The sequence below is a fragment of the Peromyscus leucopus genome, chromosome 23, assembly GCF_004664715.2.
Source record: "Peromyscus leucopus breed LL Stock chromosome 23, UCI_PerLeu_2.1, whole genome shotgun sequence".
Taxonomy (NCBI): Eukaryota; Metazoa; Chordata; class Mammalia; order Rodentia; family Cricetidae; genus Peromyscus; species Peromyscus leucopus.
Window position 1 is genome coordinate 41,823,063 of NC_051082.1, and position 22,407 is coordinate 41,845,469.

The following is a 22,407-nucleotide window of genomic DNA, read 5'->3' on the forward strand; positions in this document are numbered from 1 at the left end:
GTGCCAGGCAGAGAGAAAGTTTGGCACACACTGGATGTTGCTGCTGTGATTTAGAGACCTGTCAGCCTGTCCTTGACCACGTGGTGGCTGGGTTTCTAGGCTCCTGTGGATGGCTGATTGCCTCCCACCCCCCATTCTCCTAACCTGTGTGCTGGATGCAGAACCCAGTGCTGCAGGGAGCAGCTGCCCAGCATTCCCACTCCAGGAGTGGCCCTGTCACCATGCACCTGGCCAGATGGCCTTGCTCTGCAGAAGCTTTCTTACAGATCCTCAGTCTGACAAGGAGGGACACCTTCAACCTCTCTCCAGTCCAGCCACGGCCTTCTCTATTCCCCATGAGACCTTTGGTGGCTCCCACACACTAGGAGACACAGATCAGCTGCTCAAAGGCCAGAATCCCAAGCTACAGAAGTGGATTTCTCAGATTCGAGCTAGTAAATACTGCATGTGGCAGGCTAGCAGATGTCATCCGAACCTGGAAGGTCATCTGGAAATTGCCTAGGTAGAACCAATGGCTGGCAGAGGGGGTGAGGGGCGTGTTCAGGCTGGTGGGAGGCAGACAAAGATGGACCCAACATTGGGAGGGACACAGGACTGCCATGGGTCCCACGATACCTATCCTCATGTTGACGGTTTGGAGAGAAACAGGCTCCAGCCTGGGTTCTAAGCCTAGAATGTTTGAGACCTCCTGGAGATGAACACACTCTAGTTTGGACCTCACAGCCCAGGCCTGCCCTGGGGGATGGGGTTTCCTTATAGTGTCATAACTCAGGAGGTGGGAGAGAACCTGGCTTTGGTGAGGAAACTGAGGCAGGGGGAGGGGGGAGCCTGAGAACAGGAGGCCACTGCAGACCATTCCAAAAAGATGGGATAGAGCCACAGGCAGAGGACAGAAGAAAAGACCCTTGTCTCTCTGTCTGCCTCAAATGCCCGAGGGATACTGCAAGGTAGCCTGTGTGAGGACTGGGAAGAGGTTTCAAGGAAGTGAGGTGTCCAAGGGAGCAATGGGGAGGCCTCAGTGCTCAGTCCCAAGGTTAAAGAAAGGCCAGTCTGACCTGGGGTAACATGGGGTCTGGGGCAATCTGGAATCTATTCCTATGCCTGCCTGGAGCCATTTTTGCTATCTGATCGACTCTGCAAGCCCCAAATCCTTTCCAGCCTAGGGATGGGCTCCCATAGCACGCCTTTTCTTAGGGTCTCAGCTTTTGGCAGTGCCCTGTGCCCCTGTAGCCCATGGTGGTGGCTATACCAGCGTGGAGTGTTTGCTGTATTGACTAGTCAACAGCCTCCAGGAGGCAGGCTGCACCTGATGGGCAGAGGAACCCAAAAGTATATCCTGGCTTGCTGCAGGAAACAGCTCTCTTCCACTGCCGGCTAGGGAGGTTGCTGGGCCTTCCACCAGACCCCGCGTGGAGAGCTACAGTCTGAATTAGGTGTTCTGCCCTCTGAAGCTGGCTGCGCTCCCTCTGCTTTCTTCTGGGGCCACAGAGATTTGCAGTCCAGCCCAGGAACTTTGGTTGGGACCGTGGTAACTCAAATACATTCTCCCCTCCCCGAACTTGCACTTGGCAGCACCTCCCAACTTTGTTAATGGAAACCTACTGATCCGTGACACGTGCGTGGCAGACATCTGCTCGGGGTAATGCACTGGTAATGTACGTATCGATGATCAATCTGCGGATTTGCAAGAGCGGCATAAAGTATTTAATTATAATCACGTTGGGCGAGTCTGCGTGGTGGCAGCGACATTTGAATAGGTCACGGCCAGCCCTCACCTCTGTTATGTTATTGGTATTAAATGCCACTCACTCCCGACGTCGTGGGATATCATACACTGGCAAACTGGAAATGTCCCTTTGCTTCTAAAGAACATGATTGATAGCCTTGGCAAAGTGACCGCCGAGTGTACCTCAAGGTACACCAGCCTCACCTGGCACCGTCCTCACCTTTCCCATCTGTGGCTGTGGAGATGACGTTTGGCAGTGAACCCTTGTGCAGAGGGACTGAGTCTCCCTAAGCCCCTCCGTCTGGCTCGGGGCAAGGGGCTTTCAGGTTTCAAATCAGGCTTTGCTAACGAACAAACTGTCGGAAGCAAACAAGTATCCAAACGATGAAACACAACTTTTATTTGCTCGGTTGGTAGCTGGAAAAAGTGAATATTTGGACACCGTGTGAGCTACCGCTGATGTGTGTGCCATCTGTGTCCTAAGTCATCTTACATAGATGCTTTTAGCACGCCCGAAGACCAGGTATACTAAGCAAGGACACAGACAGAAAGCACAACCAGAGTTGCGTGAGTGTACACACACACACACACACACACACACACACACACACACACACACACACACACGGGCACATGTGCACTCACAAAGACCATCCTGACAGCACAGACAAGCCAGGGCAGAGGAGGGAGCCAGCATGGAGCAGGGACAGGTCTGGGTGCCATGTTATGCCTGGCCATAACACAGCAGAGCCCACAAGCATGCTGGACATGTTGGTGGGAGCATCAGAGTTCTGGAAACTCACAGGTGGTATTGCAAGTTGGGGTAGGGGTAGGCTGCACCTTTGGAAAGGGCATTGGAGGAGGGCTTCCTCTCCTCTTTCTAGCTTGGGTGGGGAACAGCTTCTAGGCAGAGGCTGTGCTCAGCAGGGTCTAGAGGTCAGAGAGCAGGCATATTCCTTCAAGATCTCCAGCAGGGCCCCAGAGCCCCTTCTATTCTCTCCAGCCAGTAAGGGCTCTATCAAGCAGGCGTGAGAACAAAGGGATTACTCCATCAGGCTGGAATGGTAGCTAGGCCTAAGAGATCTCTCCTGTGACTCCATCCTGCCTCTACCCACCTTTCTTCCTTTCTTTCTTCCTTCCTTCCTTTCTTTCTTTCCTTCCTTCCTTTCTTCCTTCCTTCCTTCCTTCCTTTCTTCCTTCCTTCCTTCCTTCCTCCCTCCCTCCCTCCTTCCTTTCTTTTCTTTCTTTCTTTTTTTTTTTTTTTTGATACAGGGTTTCTCTGTGTAGTTTTGGTGCCTGTCCTGGATCTTGCTCTGTAGCCCAGGCTGGTCTCAAAACTCACAGAGATCCACCTGGCTCTGCCTCCTGACTGCTGGGATTAAAGGCATGCTCCACCACCGCCTGGCTCTGCCCACCTTTCTTTTCCTGAAGCCCATTTCTAAACCCAAGTGGGACTGTAATTCTCAAGTGAGACAACTAGCCTGGTTGATAAGCAATTTTGTAATTCAAGGAAATAGTCACAGAGCGCATGAGATTGTGAACGTCCAAATTAAGTCACAGCAAACAGTTGATGTGGATTGGTGAAAAAATGGGACCATTGGACGGATTGTGTCACTGTGCCTAAATTGTGTTCTTTAAACTGCCCGTCTCAATGGTAAGAAAATCATTTACATTTCAAAGGGAGTATACCTCCACTCCTGGCTTGAGCACTGCTAGAGTACCCGTGTGCAAGGAAGCTGGTGGGGACTGAGTAGAATCAGGGTAAAGTCCCCTACCCCTCCACACCCTTCCTTCCTTCCTTCCTCTCTTCTTCCCTGTATAGAAATTACATGCCACTTAAATTTTTAAAATGTCTTTTTATTTTGAAGCAAGATCTCATTAATTTTGCCCAGGTGAGCCTTGAACTTGTAATTCTCCTAAGTGTTGGGACGACAGGCCTGTGTCCTCATGCCTGGTCTGGGAGGAACATTTCTCCTGAGAACACAGGCTACTTCTGATTATGTCCACTCATAGCTTGACATCATTGTAAGCCTTGGCGTAAGAGCCCCAGGATAGGTTAACACCTGTCCTCGCTGTTTTAAATCTCATTGTTTTTAGCTACAGGGAAGGCCTTAACAGCGTCATGAATAAGTTACTGAACACACTTTAACTTTGGAATGGCGGTGTCTACAAAGCCACCTGTCACATGACTGAGGACAAAATGCTACCTGATTCCAGGGAGCCTCAGGTGATTTTACAGCTCCATGTAGTAGGGCTTCAGTGAGTCCACAGCAAATCCTGAAGTGGAGCTGAATCCGAGCCAGGTTTTCCTGCGAAAGAACTATTTTTATTTGTTATAAAGTCACAACACCACCATAAATACCTTTTATAAGAAGGTCTCCAGAGCTTTCCTCCAAGTGGAGAGCTGAGTTCCCCGGGCCGTCTGGGAAGATGTATGTAGATGTGGCAACGTCCAGGGTTCTTGATTCAAGATCCCTGGTTCAAGTCGTTCCTTCAGGGGAGATCAGGCCCAAGTCCTCAACGGACTGCAGAGCTTCGGAGGCCACCTCATGCTGCCCAAAAATGGAAGCTCATTTGATGGGGCTCCAGTGCCGGATACCTGGCTTCCTGGAAGTGACAGGGCGACCTGAGCGCAGGGAAAGGGTCCGGGGAAGACAGGATGTAGTCAATGCTGAATTTGATGTCTCTGTGTGTGGCAGGGCTAGCCTGGGCCTCGCGGTCCGGGGCTCGCGCGCTGTCGGGGTCCGGGGACCCGCGCGCTGCTGGCTCGAGGGAACCTGGGGGTCCCTCGCGCTTGGGGCCGCGTCGCCTGCGTCGCCGACGGAAGTTGCCATTCTCGAAAAGATCCAGGAGGGACTCGCAGCCGCCCGCGAACGTCCAGTAGTTGCCTTTGCCCTTATCGTGGCCCTCAGTTCGTGGCACCTGCGGGAGTGTGGGGCTCAGCGAGCGTCCCCAAGCCTGGGGCAGGTCGCACCTCTGGCAAGTGAATAGCGGGCCCCAGCGGGGATCTGCTAGCAAGGCACTCGTCTTAGTGCGGGTGGTGACACCCCTCCCCCCTTGTCACCCAGGATGAGTGGGGACACATGGGGGTCCAGTGCGAGCGGCGGGCGGGGGAGGGGCTCACCTTGACGAAGCAGCTGTTGAGCGACAAGTTGTGCCGGATGGAGTTCTGCCAGGCGCGCTGGTTGGCGCGGTAATAGGGGAACTTGCGCATAATAAAGTCGTAGATGCCGGACAGGGTCACGCGTCCCGCGGGGCTCTGCTGGATGGCCATGGCGATCAGCGCGATGTAGCTGCGACAGGGGTGCCAGACAGAGGGGCTGCATCAGGCGGGGTGGCGCTGAAACCGCAGAAGCGCTGATGAACTCAGATCTGCCCTGGGACTGCCTGGAACCCTGGAGACCAGATGGACACCCTCCACGCTCCCATCCACTGGAGCTCCAAGAACCGGCCAGAGCTCAGCAGGCTGCCTCTACCGAACCTCTGAAGCCCTCCAAGATCCTTTGGAGTCTCCCGGGCCCTCGGAAGCACCCCGGTCCCTCTGAGACACTCTTTACCCCCTGAAGCCTCCCCAAACCCGCTCGAGACCCCCAGAACCCTCTGAACCCCGAGACCCTCTGAGCACTGAGACTCTGGAACCCCCGAAGCCTTCTGGAGTCTCCAATAGGTCTTCTAGACCCGCAGGACTCTTTAAAGCTGCCAGGGGCCTGCTAAATGAATCCCTTTCAGCACACCCATACCGCCCCCCAAGACTCCAGTGGAGCGCTGGGGTACAGAAGAAGCTGTCGTTTGATAATCTTGCTGTTCCCCACTTCTACCCAGACCCCACTATCCACTAGCTCTTGGTGCCCCTGCCCCGCTCTCCCCCCGCCCCCTCCCGGCTGTCTCCACAGTGCACTAGAATATGTCCTTCCTCAAAGGCCCGCATAAGAAAGGAATCCCACCTCTCCCTAGTCCGGGGCCCTGTCACCTCCCCGGGGTCACCTGTATGCCGGTCTTGTGAGCCTTTTTTCCTCGTCGGAGCTGCCGGCAGGGTAGTCGTCGGCGTCGTCATTGAAGCAGTTATAGGGGTACTGGGAACTGTCAAACATCGTGGTCACCCTGTGCTGGCCAGCCCTGGCGCCGCCGCCGCCGCCTCCTCCGCGCTGGCCGCCAGCCGTGGGCCGGGCACTGGTTTCCCCTGGCTGGGCCAACTGCATCTGCGTGCAGGACGCGGGGAGCCTGGGCTTCTGGGGTCCCCGCCCGCTCCGCCTGGTTCTCTGGCGTCCAATCCCAGTGCGGGGGTTGTCCCCAGCCACCACAGAGTGGGGAGCGCAGCGGGGGGCGTCGCCACCTTCTGACCCGCTGCCGGCAAGGGAGGTCTGGAGGGTGATCTGGCCCCACAGACAGGGCGACCCTGTCCGCTCTCCCCTGAGGCCAACTCTGAGCCTGTTGCAGGGCCTACAGAATCCTCATTCGGAGACTCTGGGCTCATTGCTAGACCCACAGCTGGAAGTGATGGGGGCCAGTCCTAGAGAGCCGAGCTGCTGTCCCTCTCCTGTAAGACAGAGGCTGGCTGCTTTCAGCCCTAGGGCGCAGATCCTGGTCCAGGTAGATGGGGGCTCCTGCCCCGTCCTGGCGTCCTGTTTTCCCATTGCACCAGGTGAATGATGACTCCAAGGCCCAGAGTTTCTTACAGCATCCCGAGTCCTCCTTCCACTGTCCAGCTCTGCCTAAAAGTGTCCTCCCATGGGCGCTCTGGGTCCCCCGGGACCACGGAGAGTCTTTTGAGCTTCCTACAGGCTCTCAGGCCCTGGGAGGAGTAAAGTGCCCACTAGGGGCACCTGAGTCAGAGTCTAGGAAACTGTGGTGATGTGGGATGTCTTGGGGGACCCCTGGCAGTCGTCCGGGGACTTCTTTCCAATAATTCATAGAAGTCAGACTAGGAGCCATGTCTGTGAACCCAGAGAGATGAGAGGCCAGGGCTAGCCTTGGGAAAGTTTCCCCTTTAGGGCAGCACCTTCAGGGGTACTTCATTGTTGGGGACTAGTGCTACCCCTCTTATGGTAACAAATGTCCACCTAGCTGGATGACACTGAGGTCCTCTTTGAAGAAGCTTGGGCGCAGTAGGTGGTGCTGTTTGTGCCACGGTGGCCTGGTTACTGTTCTAGTCGAGGCCACACTCAGCAGCAGGAGTCAAGAATGTGGGGGAAATCAAGAGCACAGCCCCTCTCTGAAACAATTGGTCAGTTAAAAAAATAAACAAAGCACGTAGTCAGTAGTGGCAGCATAGGCCTATGATCCTGGCACTCATTAGGCCGAGGCAGGAGGACCATGTGTTTCTTGTCAGCCTACACTGCAGAGTGAGGCAAAAAAAAGAAAGAAAAAAGAAAAGAAAAAGAAAAAAGAAAAGAAACAAACAAACAAAAAACAAAACAACAAAACAGACAAACAAAAAAACCAAAACAAAAAACCAAAAAAAACCTATATAAACACGTGATTACCATATGACCCATATATCCCATAATACACCTCTACATGAGTCATACAGAAACCTGCAATCAGCCCCATAGGCTCCGAGAGGCTTAAGTGGAAACATCTTCTGATTGGAAACCTGCTTTTCAACAGGTGCATGGTTAAGTAAACCGTGCAGTATCCATGTTGTGAATGAGCCCTACGCAGGCAGTAGAGAGGGAGGGACTCCTGGTGTATGCAAGGATCAGGCTGAACCCCCCAATGGAGCAGAAACGCCAATCTCAGATGTTTACTCACTTTATAGCCTGACTCACAGGACACTGCGAGACCGGGAGACACGGCACGGCCTTATGACGCCACTTTAGCGATGGCACCATCTCCTTCCGATAGTCACAGGCTCACTCAGAACTGAGGGAAGAGATCCACGCTGCTTTCCAAAGGGAGGAGTCTAAGGCCTCATGGAGAGGAGGGCAGATGGGATGGAGGGTGCTGTGCAGCCATCTTGGCTTTGTGAGGAGAGCAGGTGGGTAAAAATACAACACTGCCCCAGAGGCCTGACGGGGGTGGGACAGGAAGGGCGACAGGGAAATGGAGGAAGAGAGGAGACTCTTCTGTATAACACGGACCTACAGACCCAGACGGCAAGACACACGTGGAGCAGTTTGTCAAAAGATGAATGACATCGGATAAGAATGCTGGTTTTCCTTCAGACATGAAACTTGCCCATGTCCTCTCCCACCCTGTGGTCATCACTTGCTTCATAGTGTCCCTTGAAGCACTCTATCATGTGTCCCCTCCCTTCCCCCAAGACAGGGTTTCTCTGTGTAACAGCTCTAGCTGTCCTGGAACTCGCTCTGTAGACCAGGCTGGCCTGGAACTCATATCTATCCACCTGCCTCTGCCTCCCGAGTGGTGGGATTAAAGGTGTGAGTCATCATGCCGGGCAACATGTTGGATTTTTTGACAAAGCCTAACTGGCTTATTTTCCTTGCTTTGCTGGAGCGTTGTCCCTGAATCCAAAGCCATGATTTCCTGCGGTATCTTCTGCTGCGAGCTGTACTCACTCAGTTGTAGACTGTGGGGGTTGGGGGTGGTGGTGGTGGTGGTGGGGTGGCATCTGGCCTGTGTCACAGTGTGACGGACCCTGAGGATGTTCAGCGTGACACAAAAGTCTCAGCTTAACTCTCCACGCCCGAACCAGGCAAATGCAGTTAGAAAGGAGGTTGTGAGCTTGGGGTTGGAGATGGTGGCATGGTGGCAGTTTTTGACAGCACGGTGGGACATGGCAATGTGACTGTTAATGCAAGATACCATCTATATCTCATGCCAACCAATACATTTAAAATGAGGGGCTGGGGGCATGGCACAAGGCCCTCAGTTCCATCCCAGCATCAGGTGTGGTAGTGTACAAAGGAGGCTGTTTAAAGTAACCTCACTTACATAGTGAGTTGGAGGCCAGCCTGGGATACGTGAGACCTGAGGGAAGGTTGTGTTCACCTGTCGCTGAACCTGGAGGCACACTGGCAATCAACAAGTCCCAGTGACCCTCCTGTCCCCATCCTTCACAGTAGTGGGGTCACACACACACACACACACACACACACACACACACACTCAGTCATACCTGGCTTTTTACATGGGTTCTGGGGATTCAAACATAGGTTCTCATGGTTGTACAGCCTGGGTTCTTACCTACTGAGCCATTTTCCATGTATGTATGTATGTATGTATGTATGTATGTATGTATGTATGATGCATGTATGTATTGGCATAGGGTCTTACAATGTAGTTCAGGCTGGCCTAAAACTTGAGATTCTCTCTGCCTAAGCCTTTGGACCACAGGGCAGCGGTTCCTCCATCCAGGAGTGCCTATGTGGCACTGAAGTGTGGGAACAGCCTGGGTGCCCCCTCGCACTATCCCCTCAGACTTGTGTTCTGCTGGAGGGTCTGGGGTGTAGGGAGTTGTGTGAACAGGGGCAATGGGAGGTGGTACAGATTCTATGAGCACTGGAAGGCAGAGCTGAGAGGCCGTCATGTAAAGGGAATTGAGGGTCAAAGGAGACCCCTGAGCTGGGGCTGAACAGTTGGAGGGCATAGAAAATAGTTATCATGGGAAGGAGGGAGCAGGGTGATACATGTGGGAAGTCTAACACCTGGCCTCACAGACAAGGTCACATCCACATCTGGATCCTCCTCCCATCACTAGAAGGCTTGGACTGGCCACTCCACCCGGAGACACCTATCCTGTCTCCTGCCTTGCCTGGGTATACATGTGTCCCTAGTGAGAGTCCTAACCAAGCTCACATTTCCCTTCTCTAGACAGTTCTGAAGGGCTGCTGTGAGTTTTACACTTGAAAAAACCCAAAGGGAAGCTGAGTACTATACACCTTGATATTCCAGAACTATCCACTCATTCAGCCTCTTTTATCTCCGTAAGTGTTGCGTGGCCTTTCCTGGGGAGATGAGAACAGGCCCATACAGATCAAAGAAAACATTCCACCCAGGTCTAGCTCAGTGAAGCAATGAGTTTATTGGGGTTCCCTACAAGCACATGGCCCAAATGGGTGACATTCAGAAAAGTTGCATCCTTGGAGTTCCCTGTAAGACTAGCCCAGGTTTACCCTGTGGGAGCAAATGTTACTGTTTGTGTTACTCTGGGCAGGGGCCTTGTGAAGCCTGTAAGTTTGAGGAGCTTCCTGAAACTTGTGAGTTTGTTTACTTCCCAAGTTTCCTGGCAGTCTCCAGGAGGGAATGATTCCATGCCTGGGAATGGGCTTACCCATCAGGAAGCAGACTCATTGGACAAAACAGAGTTTGTCTCCATGATGCTCTGGCAGATGTAGCCAAAGACCACTGTGTGGTGTCTCAAACTTTCCAGGTGATTACGAGGCCATGCACTTCATCTCGAATTCCTGTGCTTACATCTGCCACAGGTGTCCTGCCCCCATTCTAACACCCAGGCAGCATGGCATCCATATGATACCCTTTCCTGGCCCCATGCAAACCTGCATAGTCATGATGAATATAGGCTTTGTGACTCATGGCCAGTGGTGGTTCAAATAGGAATGGCCCCTATAGGCTCATATAATGCTTGGTCATTAGGGAGTGGGGATACTTGACAGGGATTAGGGGGTGTGGCCTTGTTGGAGGAAGTGTGTTACTAGGGGTTGGCTTTGAGGTTTCAAATGCTCAAGCCAGGCCCACTATGCCTGTTGATCCTGACGTGGAACTCTTGGCTCCTTCTCCAGTACCATGTCTGCCTGCACGTCACCATGTTTCCTGCCATGACAATAATGGGCTAAACCTCTGAACTGCAAACCAATCCCAACTAAATGTTTTCCTATCTAAGAGTTGTCATGGTCCTGGTGTCTCTTCACAGCAATAAAAACCCTAACTAAGATATGATCAGAGTTCCTGGTCCATGTGTTTCTGGATCATATGTGAAACCATACTGCCATTTCACCTATCCTTATTTAATCTAAAACAGACACTCACGTGTATGCTCATGAGAACCAGGGACAGAAGAGAATCTTTGTCCGTTCTGCTAAATGCAGATAACATTGACTGTAAATCTATTTTTTTTTGTAGATAGTCTCATGAACTCACAACACAGTCTAAGATGGCCTTGAACTTCTTTTTAATAATTTTTCTTTTTAAAAGAATTTAGTTTTATTTATGTGTATGTGAGTGCATATATGTGCATGAGTATGGTGCCAGAGGTGTCCAAAATCCCTGGATCTGGAGTCACAGGTGGTTGTGAGCCACCTGATGTGGGTGCTGGGAACTGAACTCAGGTCCTCTGCAAGGGAGATAACCACTGAGAAATTTCTCCAGCCCTGTTTTTGTTTTGTTTTGAAGACAAGGTCTCATATATCCCAGGCTGGCTTTAAATCCATTATGTAGCATGAGGCCTTGATTTGCATTCCAAGCATTGCATGAAACAGGGATGGGGGTACACGCTTGTGTTCTCAGCATTGTGAAGGTGGAGGCAGGAGGGTCAGGAGTTCAATGTCAGTATCAGCTATTAATATATAGCAAGTCTGAGGCCAGGCTGGGCTATAAGAAACATGGTCTTAGACACAAAACAGAACATCTGGTGGTGGCTGCCTGTCCTTGTCCCTTGAGTACCAAAGACCTAGAGATTGGACAGGCAGAGCCAGGAGCTCACAGTTCCAAGTCCCCAGAACCAGGGCCCTATTGCTCCTGGCTTTAGCAGCCACAGGACTATGCCTCCAGGTGCTCAGGTTGGAGGCTTGTTGCTCTGAGATTTAACCACCAGTGACCCTGGCACTTGGCACTTCCAGCAGGAGTGAACGGCAGTAGAGGCAGCGGCGTCGCAGCTTAGTCACAGCAGCATGAGTGTCACAGCTTCCAAACTTGCCTTGGGTGCTGGGACTCTCAGCTCTACAGCAGCCAGGGTTTCAGCTCTCAAGGCCTAGGTTGGGACCCTGGGCCCTTGAGTCTTGGCAGATTCTTGACACTCTCTCAATCACTGTGGTTCTCAGTTTTTAGTCTGTGGTTGTTCTCAGTCTTCCATCCTTGGGCTCTCTGCCCTCTCTACTTCTATTCCCTCTCATTGTCTCCATTGTCTCTGCTTCCTGGCATTGCTTCCCCTCTGGGACTCTTCAGCTGCCCTTCTGTCTCTGTCATTGAATCATCATCATCATCATCACCATCATTACAACCACCACCATCATCATCACCACCATCACCATCATCATCATCACCACCATCATCATCACCATCATCATCACCATCATTACCACCATCATCATCATCATCATCACCACCATCACAACCATCAGCAGCAGCAGAGCAGTGGTTCTCAACCTTCCTAATGCTACGACCCTTTAATACAGTTCCTCATGTTGCGGTGACCCCCAAAACCAGAAAATTATATCATTGCTACTTCACAACTGTAACTTTGCTACGGCTCTGAATGATAATATAGATATCCGCCGACATGCAGGGTATCTGACATGCAACCTTTTGGAAGGGTTGTTCAACCCAAAGGAGTTAGACCACAGGTTGAGAACTGCTGATCTAGAGTAAGCTGTTTAACAGCTAGGAGAGCGTCTTCTAAAGCCAGAGTTGTGCTTCAGCAAGCCTCTGTGGTTGCTGTGCGGCTTCCTCAGAGCATCTGTGGTGTGCTCAAACCAACTGGATAACCTCAAGGGCCATCCGGCTAACTCTTAGCTGATAGTCCTCTATGCAGTCTATCCAGGCACCAGGATGGGTTTGGTAGCAGTCGACTGGGCTGTCAGATCACCCCAGACCCAAACATTTTAGGTGACTTCAAGGAAAACGAAACATTAAAAAGGTGTGCCATCGGCTTTGTTCACACCCATGGTGATTTAACGGCGTGCAGCTACTGTCTGTGGGTTCTTGCGGTCTGCCTCGCCCACTCACTCACATGAAAACTGGAGAAGGTGTGAAGACACTGGTTTAGAAGGCGGCAGCGGGCTGACGGTGGCGCCTAATTTCTTGCCCACAGTTGTTGCAAGCTTTCCAAACAGAGGCGTGGGCCACCCATGCTTTTCATTTCCAGGAAGTGGCTTATTGTGCCAGCTTTCAGTGGATTAATAATCAAAGGCTGGAAAAGCCCCAGTATAGTGTGGACATACCTTTAATACTATTTCAGCTTCCTTGTCTCCCATATCGGATGGTTTACGTCCTGCTTTGGTACTTTAAGCTGCTTGGCAGCGAGGCTAAAACTGATAGAATGTGGAGGGAGGGGAAGGAAGAGGATTTCAGGAAAAAACAACCCAGTGAAACTGGAAGTGCCCACACATACACTCAAGGACACCTACCAACAGTGATCAGGTCCTTTCTCTTGGCTTTTGGGGCCCCTGCCACATCCCCAGTCTCTTGACGTCATTTTATTTTTTATTTTTAATGAATATGAGTGCTTTGCCTACCTGTATATATGTGCACCATATGCATGCATGCCTGGTGCCCCTGGGGGCTATCAGAGGGAACTGGATCCCTTGGAACTACAGTTATAGATGGTTGTGAGCCACCACGTGCATGCTGGGAACTGAACCCAGGTCCTTTGCAAGAGAAGCTCTGAACCACTGAGCCATCTCTAAAGCCCCATCACATACTTTCAAAATTTGTTTTATTACGTGTGTGTGCGCGCGCGCGCGCGCGCGCGCGCATGAGGAGGCCTGGTGTCAACCTCAGGAATGCCGTCCACCTCTCTCATTGGCCTGGAGCTCACCAATGAGGCAGATTGGATGGTTTTCCCTCTGCCTTCTCAGTGCTGAGATTACACAGGGTCTGTTTGCTGTGACAACTGAGGATTTTGAGGACACTGTCCTGCTTTAAGACCTGGGTCCTCACAGTAAAAAGGACAATGAAGTTTGAACCCAGAGCCACAGAGAGCCACGCAGGATACACAGTCACTTCAGAGGCCACATGACAGTGGGCACCAGAGAGGCCACAGCCTGAAATGTCCCAAAGCAGACAGAGTGGTCAATCCTGTCCACACGTTGGTTTCAGACTCACAATTTCCAAACTGGGAGAGAACACATTTCTGTTGTTTTAAACTACCAGGGTTGTGATCCCTTGTCATAGGTGGAACTGAGCTTGGGTCACCGAGCAGCCGCTGCTAGAGTCTACTGTGAAACAGCTGTATTTGGGTCATTGCATGGACCTGTACAGTAACTCATAAAAGTGGAAATAGTGAAGATATAGAAATGCAGCCGGAAGATCATCAGGTCCCTCTGGGTGAGTGTGAGCAATTACAAACTGATGGAGAAGTCTTTAGTTTATGTAAAACAGGGGTTCTCAGTCTTCCTAATGCTGCAACCCTTTAATACAGTTCCTCATGTCCTGGTGACCCCAACCATAAAATCATTTTGTTGCCACTTCATAACTGTAATTTTGCTACTGTTAGGAATCATAATGTAAACAGCTGATATGTGACTCCAAGGGGGTCGTGACCCATTGGTTGAGAACCACTGATGTAAAGCCACGGCATGGCCTACTAGTTATCTATCCCTGTAACAAACAACTGACACTTTGCCGGCTTTAGCTAACAAGACAAGTGCTTATTTCTTTATTGAGCATGTATATGACATATGTGTATATGTGTGTGTGGTGTATATGTGTGTACATGTGCATGGGTGCAAGTCTGTGTGTGTGTGTGCACGTGCGTGTGCGCATGTGTGCGTGTGCGTGTGTGTGTGCGTGTGTGTGTGTGTGTGTGTGTGTGTGTGTGTGTGTGTGTGTGTATGCCTATGGAGGCAAAGATCAACGTTGTTCTTTGCTTCTTATTGTAAGATGCACACTTACCTGAGCTCACTGATTGGGTAGCCTGTCTGGCCAGTGAACTTCCAGGATTTGCCTGTTTAACCCTCCCCCCATGCTTGGGGTATAGACATATGCCACAGCACTTAGCTTTTTATGTGGGTGCTAGGGATCTGAAGCCAGGTCCTCATGCTTGTGTGACATGAGCCATCTTCCCAGACCCACATGGAGCCTGCAGGCCAGGGCTCCTCAGCCCTCATGTCTTTCTGCCACATGGAGACAGCCTCCCACAGAAGAGATCAAATGTACGGTGGCTCAGGCATCTTGTAACCTGTGTGGCCTCCATGCTCCTCCCTGGCATATCCTCCTGTGGTCTCACAGCTCCCTGGACTGGGGTAAAAGGCAGGTGTGAGTTTCAGGAGTTAAGGTTCTTTGGCCCCCTCTACAGACTTGTGGTCCCCACAACAGGGACTGTGGGGGTGAGGATGATGGGCCAGGAGGATGAAAAGAAACAGGTGTGGCCAACCTACCTCCTGTGCGCGCAGGCTGAGGTGAGGTGCCATGAAACCCAGTGAGCGCACAGACCAGAGAAGAGCAGGAAGACGGGCTTCCATGCTGCGGAGCATCTGCGTTTGACCCTAGGCCACCGCCTGGGTTTTGCACTAGCCCGAGTATCCATGCTGTCCTGGAGTGGCCACGGCAGATGCCTCCATGCCTCCTCTCACGGACCTCTTGATCCTCTTACAGGGAGGGAGGCCATACCACTCCCAGAGGGCACCAAGGTTCTGAACCCACTCCAGTCTTTGCTCAGCACCTGGTCCCACCATTTGCATGGATTCACTCTCTGTTCTCTCCTTCCATCATGTGGGTCCTGGGGATCGGATTTAGGGCATCAGCCTTGGTGACAAACACCTTTACTCACTGAGCCATCTCACTGGATTTGTTTTATTTTTGAGATGGGGGTCTCACTCTAGCCCAGGCTGGCCTGGAACTGCCAGCCATCTTCCTGCCTCAGCTTTCCAAGTGCTGGGATTACCTTATAAAAATGTTTTAAGGGCCTGTGGCATTGGAGCAGGGCCATCTGTGTGAAGTCAATCACCCTTTTCATCTCCATCAAGGTCCTGTCCCCAGTCACACTAGTAGCTGGACATCAACCTGTGGAGGTGGGGTGTGCCTGACATCTTCATTCCTAATGACAGATGTCTGTCCCAGGTGATGTCCGTCCATTTGCAATTCTTACAGGTCTAGTGACTTGGTCACATCTCTATCTCTGTCACTTCTGTAACCCAGTGACAAAGACTCTCTTTTCAGCCTGGCCTGCCACAGAGTCCCATAGGCCTGTTGGTAGTGGAGGACCTTAGATTGGAGTAATGGTGATGAGATGTCCTGGGGCTCCTGTGGTCATGGACAGGGACACCTGCACAAGCCAACACTTGTGGCCTGCCTACTGGGAGCCTGCATTGGAGTTGGCACACTGGGCAAGGGAAGTTGGTCTGTCCTCGGCCAGACTGCCCAAAGGTAGTTCTGTTTCCTCCTTGAGGCATGGGGCAAATACCGGGCCTTCTGCTGAGACAGGAAGATGGGAGGCAAGTTTGGGGGCCACTTGATCACTGTTTAGTTCCCTGGTGGTTCAGTGGCCTTAGGCCATCTGCTGGTATACTGTGCAGAATGTTCCCTGAGCCCAGGTGGGGACTTGGGGTCCAGCAGGCCTCAGCATCTCCAAGTGTCGAAGTGCCTGGCACTGAGTTTCCCAGCTCAGGAACCTACCAGCTTAGGGTCTGACTTCTCACATCTGAGCCTCAGTTTCCCCCATTAAAGGAGGAAAACAGGGCTGGGGAAGACGGCTCAGGCCACGAAGTGCTTCCTGTGCTAGGTGGAGGCTCCGAGTTCTGTCCTCAGAACACACACACACACACACACACACACACACACACACAACACACACACACACACACAAACACGGCATGGAGGTGGACACCTAGAATTCCAGTGCTGGGAGGCAGAGACAAGAGTATCCCGGGACTTCAGGCCGAGCAGTTAAACCAAATTGGTGAACTCCAGGTTCAGTGAGAGAACCTGTCCTCAAAAAACAAGGCAGAGGGTGGTACAGGAAAATAGGTGACATCAGCCCTGCCCCCACCACACACACATCTAAACTACATATACACACATACACATAAAAAATAAGCTGGCCTTGTACTATTGCATCTGAGAACATCAGGGCTTTAACTGTTGGGTTCTAGTGCTACTACTGAGCCTCCCTCTCCCCCCACACACTAAGGGAGTGGCATGTGAACAGGTCACAAGGTGACAGCTGGGAATGCCTGGAACAGGAGCAGGCCATGGTTTTTTTTTTTTTTTTTTTTTTTTTTGCATTCTTGTGACTCAGGAGTGCATGGGTCTGTTGTGGGTCCTCGCCACTGTCCTCTCCTGGACTCTGCTTCTGGGAGGAGGCCCAGCCCCTGACCAGTACAGCAGCAGCTTACTGGAAGGAGGTAGAGCCTTCCAGCAGATGGTGGGGGGGGGAGAGTCTGTGGTAATTTGAAAGAAAATGGCCCCCAAAGGAAGTGGCACTATTAGAGGTGTGGCTTTGTTGGAGTGGGTGTGGCCTTGTTGGACGAAGTGTGTCACTGTGGAGGCGGGCTTTGAGGTCTCATATATGTTCAAGTCACACCCAGTGTCTCAGCTCACTTCCTGTTGCCTGCATATCGAGATATAAAACTTCCAGCTCCTTTTCCAGCACCATGTCTGTCTGCATGCTGCCATGTCCCACCATGATGATAATGGACTGAACTTCTGAAACTGTAAACCACCCCAATGAAATGTTTCTCCTTTATAACTTTGTAAGAGCTACCACAGTCATGGTGTCTCTTCACAGCAGTAGAAACCCTACCTAAGACAGGCTCTGAGCCCTGAGGCTAGCAGCTCTCACTGGGCCCCTGGGCAAGCCCTTCTACGACTCCTGCTCGGGTATGTGGTGGCCCTACAGAGGGCTGTGTGGATGCCACCCTTGGGGGAGCCTCCTGTGGCTCAGAGCCCCGAGTTTTTCAGGAGGAGGGCAGGATGTAGCTGAGCTCACATCACCTCCCTTGCGCTGCCCTTCGAAGCACAAGCCTTGCATAGCCTTCTTATCTACTGGAGGCTGTGCAGGCGGATGACCTTCACAGCCCTAACGTGCTGAAGACCCAGGTCACACAGACAGCGTAAGAGCAGACCTTGGCCACGTTGTCCGGCTGCCTAGGAGGACAGCTCGACCAAAGACCAAGTCCCCACCCCAGAGAGCCTCGGCACACGCTTGCTGTATCTTTATTGCACTGTTACCTCACTGCAAACTACTCCACAAAAATGTCCCAAGGTGAGCCTGCTGCTCTGGGGCCACGGGCCCTGCATGGTGCCTTAACACCCATTGTCCAGAGCTCAGCCAAGGCCGGCAGTGTCCACCTCCAACCAGAAAGGCCTGGCTACTGTGCGGCAGTGGACAAGTGGATGGCTGGTCGTCTGTATCCAAAAATCCGTTCTTGGGTGCCCATCTACCCCCACACAGGCCACGATGTCCAGCCGAGCTTCCCCTCCCTGGGGCTCTGCAGCCTCGGAGGGAAGAGGACCCAGGAAGGGGAAGCAGACAGTGCATTGTAATTGAGAGCTAGAGTGTGGTCACATCACAGAAGGTCCTCCAAGTGGCCCAGCGGTGATCTCTGGTCCGCTGGGTGGCTCTCCATGGACAGGAGTGTGAGCCTTTTGTGAAGTACAAAATAGTAAGTAAAGGTCCCTCTGCTGCATGTCCAGAGTGCTTTGTCCGGTCTCTGCTGGACCCAGAGGCCCACACATCCCTATCAGAGCCGTGATGGAGACCTCAGGCTCCCTGCCGCAGGTCACGCTATGGGGATGACCCAGCCCATCCGAATTCACTGAATTCACAGGTGGCTCGGCTCTGCGCTCCTCCTTCCTCGCGGGCGGCGCGGGTCACTACCTCTCGGTGGAGGCTCTGTGCTCAGTGGCGAGGTCGTCTTCCACCACACTGCTCAGCCCGTCCTTCTCCACGCAGTCTCGTACGGCCTGCAGAACTATGCGCAACCGACGGTCCAGGGCCTCCAGGTGCAGCTGGTAGAGCACCGGAGCCACCTTGTCATGCTGTAGGGACTCGGCCATCAGCAGGCTCAGTTTGTGCTCCTCCTTGGCCAGCAGCTGCAGCCTCAGGTAGGTGGACCTCCGGATCCTGAAGAGAGAGTGGGGTGTCACCACCGGGAAGGAAATAGGGTGGGGGCTCTGGCGGGGTAGCATCTGGAGAGAGAGAGACAGAGAGACATAGAAAGGCAGGGCAGAGAGACACACAGACAGAGACATGGAGACAAGAGACAGAGATATGGAGACACACAGACAGAGATGTGAAGACAAGAGACAGAGACATGGAGACACACAGAGACATGAAGACAAGAGACAGAGACATGGAGACACACAGACAGAGACATGAAGACAAGAGACAGAGACATGGAGAGACAGACAGACACATAGAGAGAAGCACACAGAGCTCAAGTCAGAGATGGAGACACAGACAGTGGTGTGGAGGAGGGTAACGGAGACGGAGAGGCATGGACAGAGCCAGAGAGATGAATAGAGGGAGGTAGACAAGGAGTGGACAGGGAGGCCTGAGACCCCAGACTCCACGGGTCTAAGTCATATGGAAATGGGTCATTCTAGATCGGCGGTTCTCAACCTTCCGAATGCTGTGACCCTTTAACACAGCTCCTCATGTGGTGGTGACCTCCCCACCCCCACCACAAAATTATTTTCGTTGCTACTTCCTAATTGTAATCTTGCTACTGTTACAAATCGCAATGTAAATATCTGACATGCGGCCCCTGTGAAAAGGTAGTTTGACCCCCAAAGGGGTCGTGACCCACTGGTTGAGAATTGCTGTTCTAGACATCGACACAGTCCTGTCCAGAAGGCAGGTGACAGGACAGGTACCCCAAATCTTGAGGACAGATCCAAGACTGGGGTAACTGCTCACCTGGGAGACTGTCCCTCCTCAACTGTCCAGTGGCCCTGGCCAGATGTACTCTGTGTCTCCAAGGGACATAAGTAATTTGCTCTGGGAGCCTATATCCAGCCACCAGTGTGTGTGTGTGTGTGTGTGTGTGTGTGTGTGTGTATGGGGGGTTAGGTTTGTGAGGCCGTGGAAAGTGGGCAGGATGAGTCTGGTAGCCATGGGCAGGACAGAAAGGACCCTTTGTCTGGACTTGCAACCCGCTGAGAATCCTTATAGGTGGGAGGTGCCCAGGTGACACGGCTTAGGGAAGAGCGGTCAGCAGGAGCCTGTGAAGTGAGATGGGCGTGGTCTGTGGGTGCCCGCCCACCGGTGCTACAATGGGAGGGGGCAGGCTCCGCCCCCTGCCTCTCAGGTAGTGATTGGCAGGGGCTCATACCTGCAGCACTGATGAAGAGGTGCTAGAATGGAAAGCTCATCGTGTGAATATTTCCCAAACCTGCAGGAAGAAGGTAGAGTGGTCAGCTGGAAAGCCAGAGAGGGTACAGGGTCCCAGCCTTGCAGGGCCCCACCTCTCAGTACCATGGCAACCTCGTAAGGACCACTGGGGTCAAGGCTGATCCTGGCCATGTCCAGCATTGGCAGTATTGATTTTTTTTTTTTTAAAATTTAATTTGGGGGTGGTATTAGGTCTTATTAAGCAGAGGTTAACGGCCTCTCCCAGGCAGAATCGACTGCTTGCTGGCCCTTCTAGTCAAGCCACAGGATCTCTGGCCTCAGTTTCCCCAGGGTAACAGGAAGGTATGATAGGAAGTACTCATATGGCCACTGCCATAAATCCAGCACCCCGTGGGAGTCTTCCCTGCCGATGCACACCCTGACGTGTCTTAGACCCAGCCTCTCAGGTGATCCCCCTGCCCCAGGGACTGCTTCTCAGGCTAGGCTGGTCCCCCACGGGTGGGGGGTAGGGGATGGCTGACTTCCCAGGGTCTTCAAGGGCACAGAAGACCCACCCGCGCCCATTGTCCAAGTGTATGATGAAGGTCTCATTCCCGAACTTCTCAAAGGTCTCGTAGTGATGTCGGTCCATGTTCCCTGCGGGGACAAGCATGCATAACTGCTCAGAGGCCTCGGCCCTTCCTGAGCTGTGGGTCACCAGGTGGTCCCCCCAGGCAAAGGCGTCTAGGCGTTCCTGGCGGCCAGCACGCCCTGTAGGACGTACCCATGAGGAAATCGAAGACAGTCATGTCCATGATGTCCAGGATTCGGTGGCCGCTGTCGTAGGGTGGCGTCTGCTTCACCTCCTCACAGTAATCGGGGTCCACTTCCCACCTGGGTGGGGGGAGAGGGAGCATAATGAGACCAAAACTGAGGGCCTCTCCTCTGAGTGAAGAGTGAGGTCCAGGCCAGATGCTTGGTGCTTCCTGGCTCAGGAGATCTTCTCATTTTGTAATAAGGATTCACAGTGGGGGTGGAGTCCCTGCAGGGACCCATCTTGGGACAGGCTATGAGGCTGAATTCACAGGAAGGAGGAGGGCCTGGGAGGTGATGAAGCCATTCTTCCTGCCCTAGCTGGGACCAGGGCTGAAAGCACTTTTGGCTGGTGTCATTGGTTTTTGTGGGGATGGGCTGTCTTTTCTAGCACCTGGCAGACAGGGGTGTGGGGGAGGTGGTTGTGTTTTGAGAAATCCCAGTGGCGGGCCAGCACCTCCCCTGCCTCTGGGATAGGAACCCTGTGGTGGTGAATAGTATCAATTTGACTGGATTTAGAATCACCATGGAAACACACCTCTGGGCGTGTCAGTGAGGGTGTTTCCAGAGAGTTTTAACTGAAGCAAAGACCCACTCTGGATTTTGTGTGTGGGGGGCACCATTCCCTAGGCTGGGGTCCTAGGCTGAATAAAACAGGGAAAGCGAGCTCAGTATCTCATCTCTCTCTGCTTCCTGACTCTGACCAGCTAGCTACCTTGGGCTTCTGCCGCCCAGCCTCCCTCATGATGATGGACTGCACCCTCAAACTGTAAGTCAAAAGCCATCTCTGTCTGCAACACGTAACCGGGACCCACGGCTGCCACCGTCTCACAGCGGTACAAGCACTGTCTTTGCTGTGCCTTTTGACCCTGAGCCACGGGCTACTGACTCTCCCCTCCAGGCCGGGTGTCCTCGGCTGCGCAGGGGGCAGAAGCTGGCCCATTAAGTCCCTGGGGTGCCTGACTCACTCTGCCTTCTTTCGCTTGTGGTAGGAGCGACGCCAGGGGTTCCGCCACGTCTTCCTCTTGGCCAGCGATAGGTCAGGCAGGAAGGCCGCCAGGGAGCCTTCAATCTGGTCGGGCTTCCCGCACAGGGCATGCTCCGTGGAACAGTAGTATGAACACTCCCCATAGAAGCAGATGTTATTGGCTGAAGAAGGGCAGATGCAGTCAGTCAGTGGCCGCCACCCCTAGAAATGCCCACAGTACAGCTCCCCAGGTACTTCCGTCCTCACAGCCACACAGTGGCTGCCACGACTCCCGATCCCACACCCCGGAACACCCTCGGAGCAGTCACAGGGAGTCAAAGTCAGGACTGCTTGCTGCTCACACTCCAGTCCCCTAAGAACGACTCAGGCTCTTGAGAGCAGAGAAAATGTAATCATACCCCTGAGGAAGCTCTAGTATTTACCTGCAAAGAACACTTTCAGGCCAGCCATGAAAGGAACCCCTTACTCGGGCAAAGACATGAACAGACCAGGTTCCAAAGAAATACAGATGGGGTCTGGACAGGCAGAGATCAGTGGCAAAGGCTGCCACAAGCATGAAGACCAAAAACCCGGGTATGACAGCGCATGCTCAGAATCCCAGAGCTGGGAAGGTGAGACAGGAGGACCCTGTAGCTCACTGCTGGCCAACCTGGCTAGGTAAATGTGAGGGACCCTGTCTCAAAAAAAAAAAAAAAAAAAAAAAAAAAAAAAAGGCCAGGCAGTGGTGGTGCACGCCTTTAATCCCAGCAC

The 22,407-nt window shown here is 52.6% G+C and overlaps 2 protein-coding genes across 2 annotated transcripts in view; both read right to left on the reverse strand.

Moving 5' to 3' along the window:
- Positions 1-4,106: 4,106 nt before the first annotated feature.
- Foxl3 (forkhead box L3) lies at positions 4,107-5,817 on the reverse strand. Its single transcript, XM_028856020.2, has 3 exons — positions 5,711-5,817; positions 4,851-5,019; positions 4,107-4,648 (listed from the first exon to the last, which is right to left on the reverse strand). The coding sequence occupies exons 1-3, from the start codon at positions 5,815-5,817 to the stop codon at positions 4,274-4,276; spliced, it is 651 nt and encodes a 216-aa protein (XP_028711853.1). The 3' UTR covers positions 4,107-4,273.
- An 11,897-nt stretch (positions 5,818-17,714) lies between these two features.
- Fam20c (FAM20C golgi associated secretory pathway kinase) overlaps positions 17,715-22,407 on the reverse strand; it is a 54,530-nt gene continuing 49,837 nt past the window's right edge. Inside the window, exons 6-10 of the mRNA XM_028856015.2 lie at positions 21,638-21,818; positions 20,641-20,750; positions 20,432-20,513; positions 19,858-19,917; positions 17,715-18,647 (exon numbers count right to left, since the gene is read on the reverse strand). Of these exons, the coding sequence (XP_028711848.1) occupies positions 18,398-18,647; positions 19,858-19,917; positions 20,432-20,513; positions 20,641-20,750; positions 21,638-21,818 (683 nt within the window). The 3' untranslated portion in view covers positions 17,715-18,397. The remainder of the gene's footprint in view (positions 18,648-19,857; positions 19,918-20,431; positions 20,514-20,640; positions 20,751-21,637; positions 21,819-22,407) is intronic.

Bases quoted from the DNA above. Each gene is read 5' to 3' on its own strand.
- Foxl3 (XM_028856020.2), bottom strand. From the start codon at position 5,817: ATGTTTGACAGTTCCCAGTACCCCTATAACTGCTTCAATGACGACGCC. The intron at 5,020-5,710 runs GTGACCCCGGGG...CCCCTGTCGCAG, and splicing joins CTCACAAGACCGGCATACAG to CTACATCGCGCTGATCGCCA. The intron at 4,649-4,850 runs GTGAGCCCCTCC...ACACTCCCGCAG, and splicing joins TCAACAGCTGCTTCGTCAAG to GTGCCACGAACTGAGGGCCA.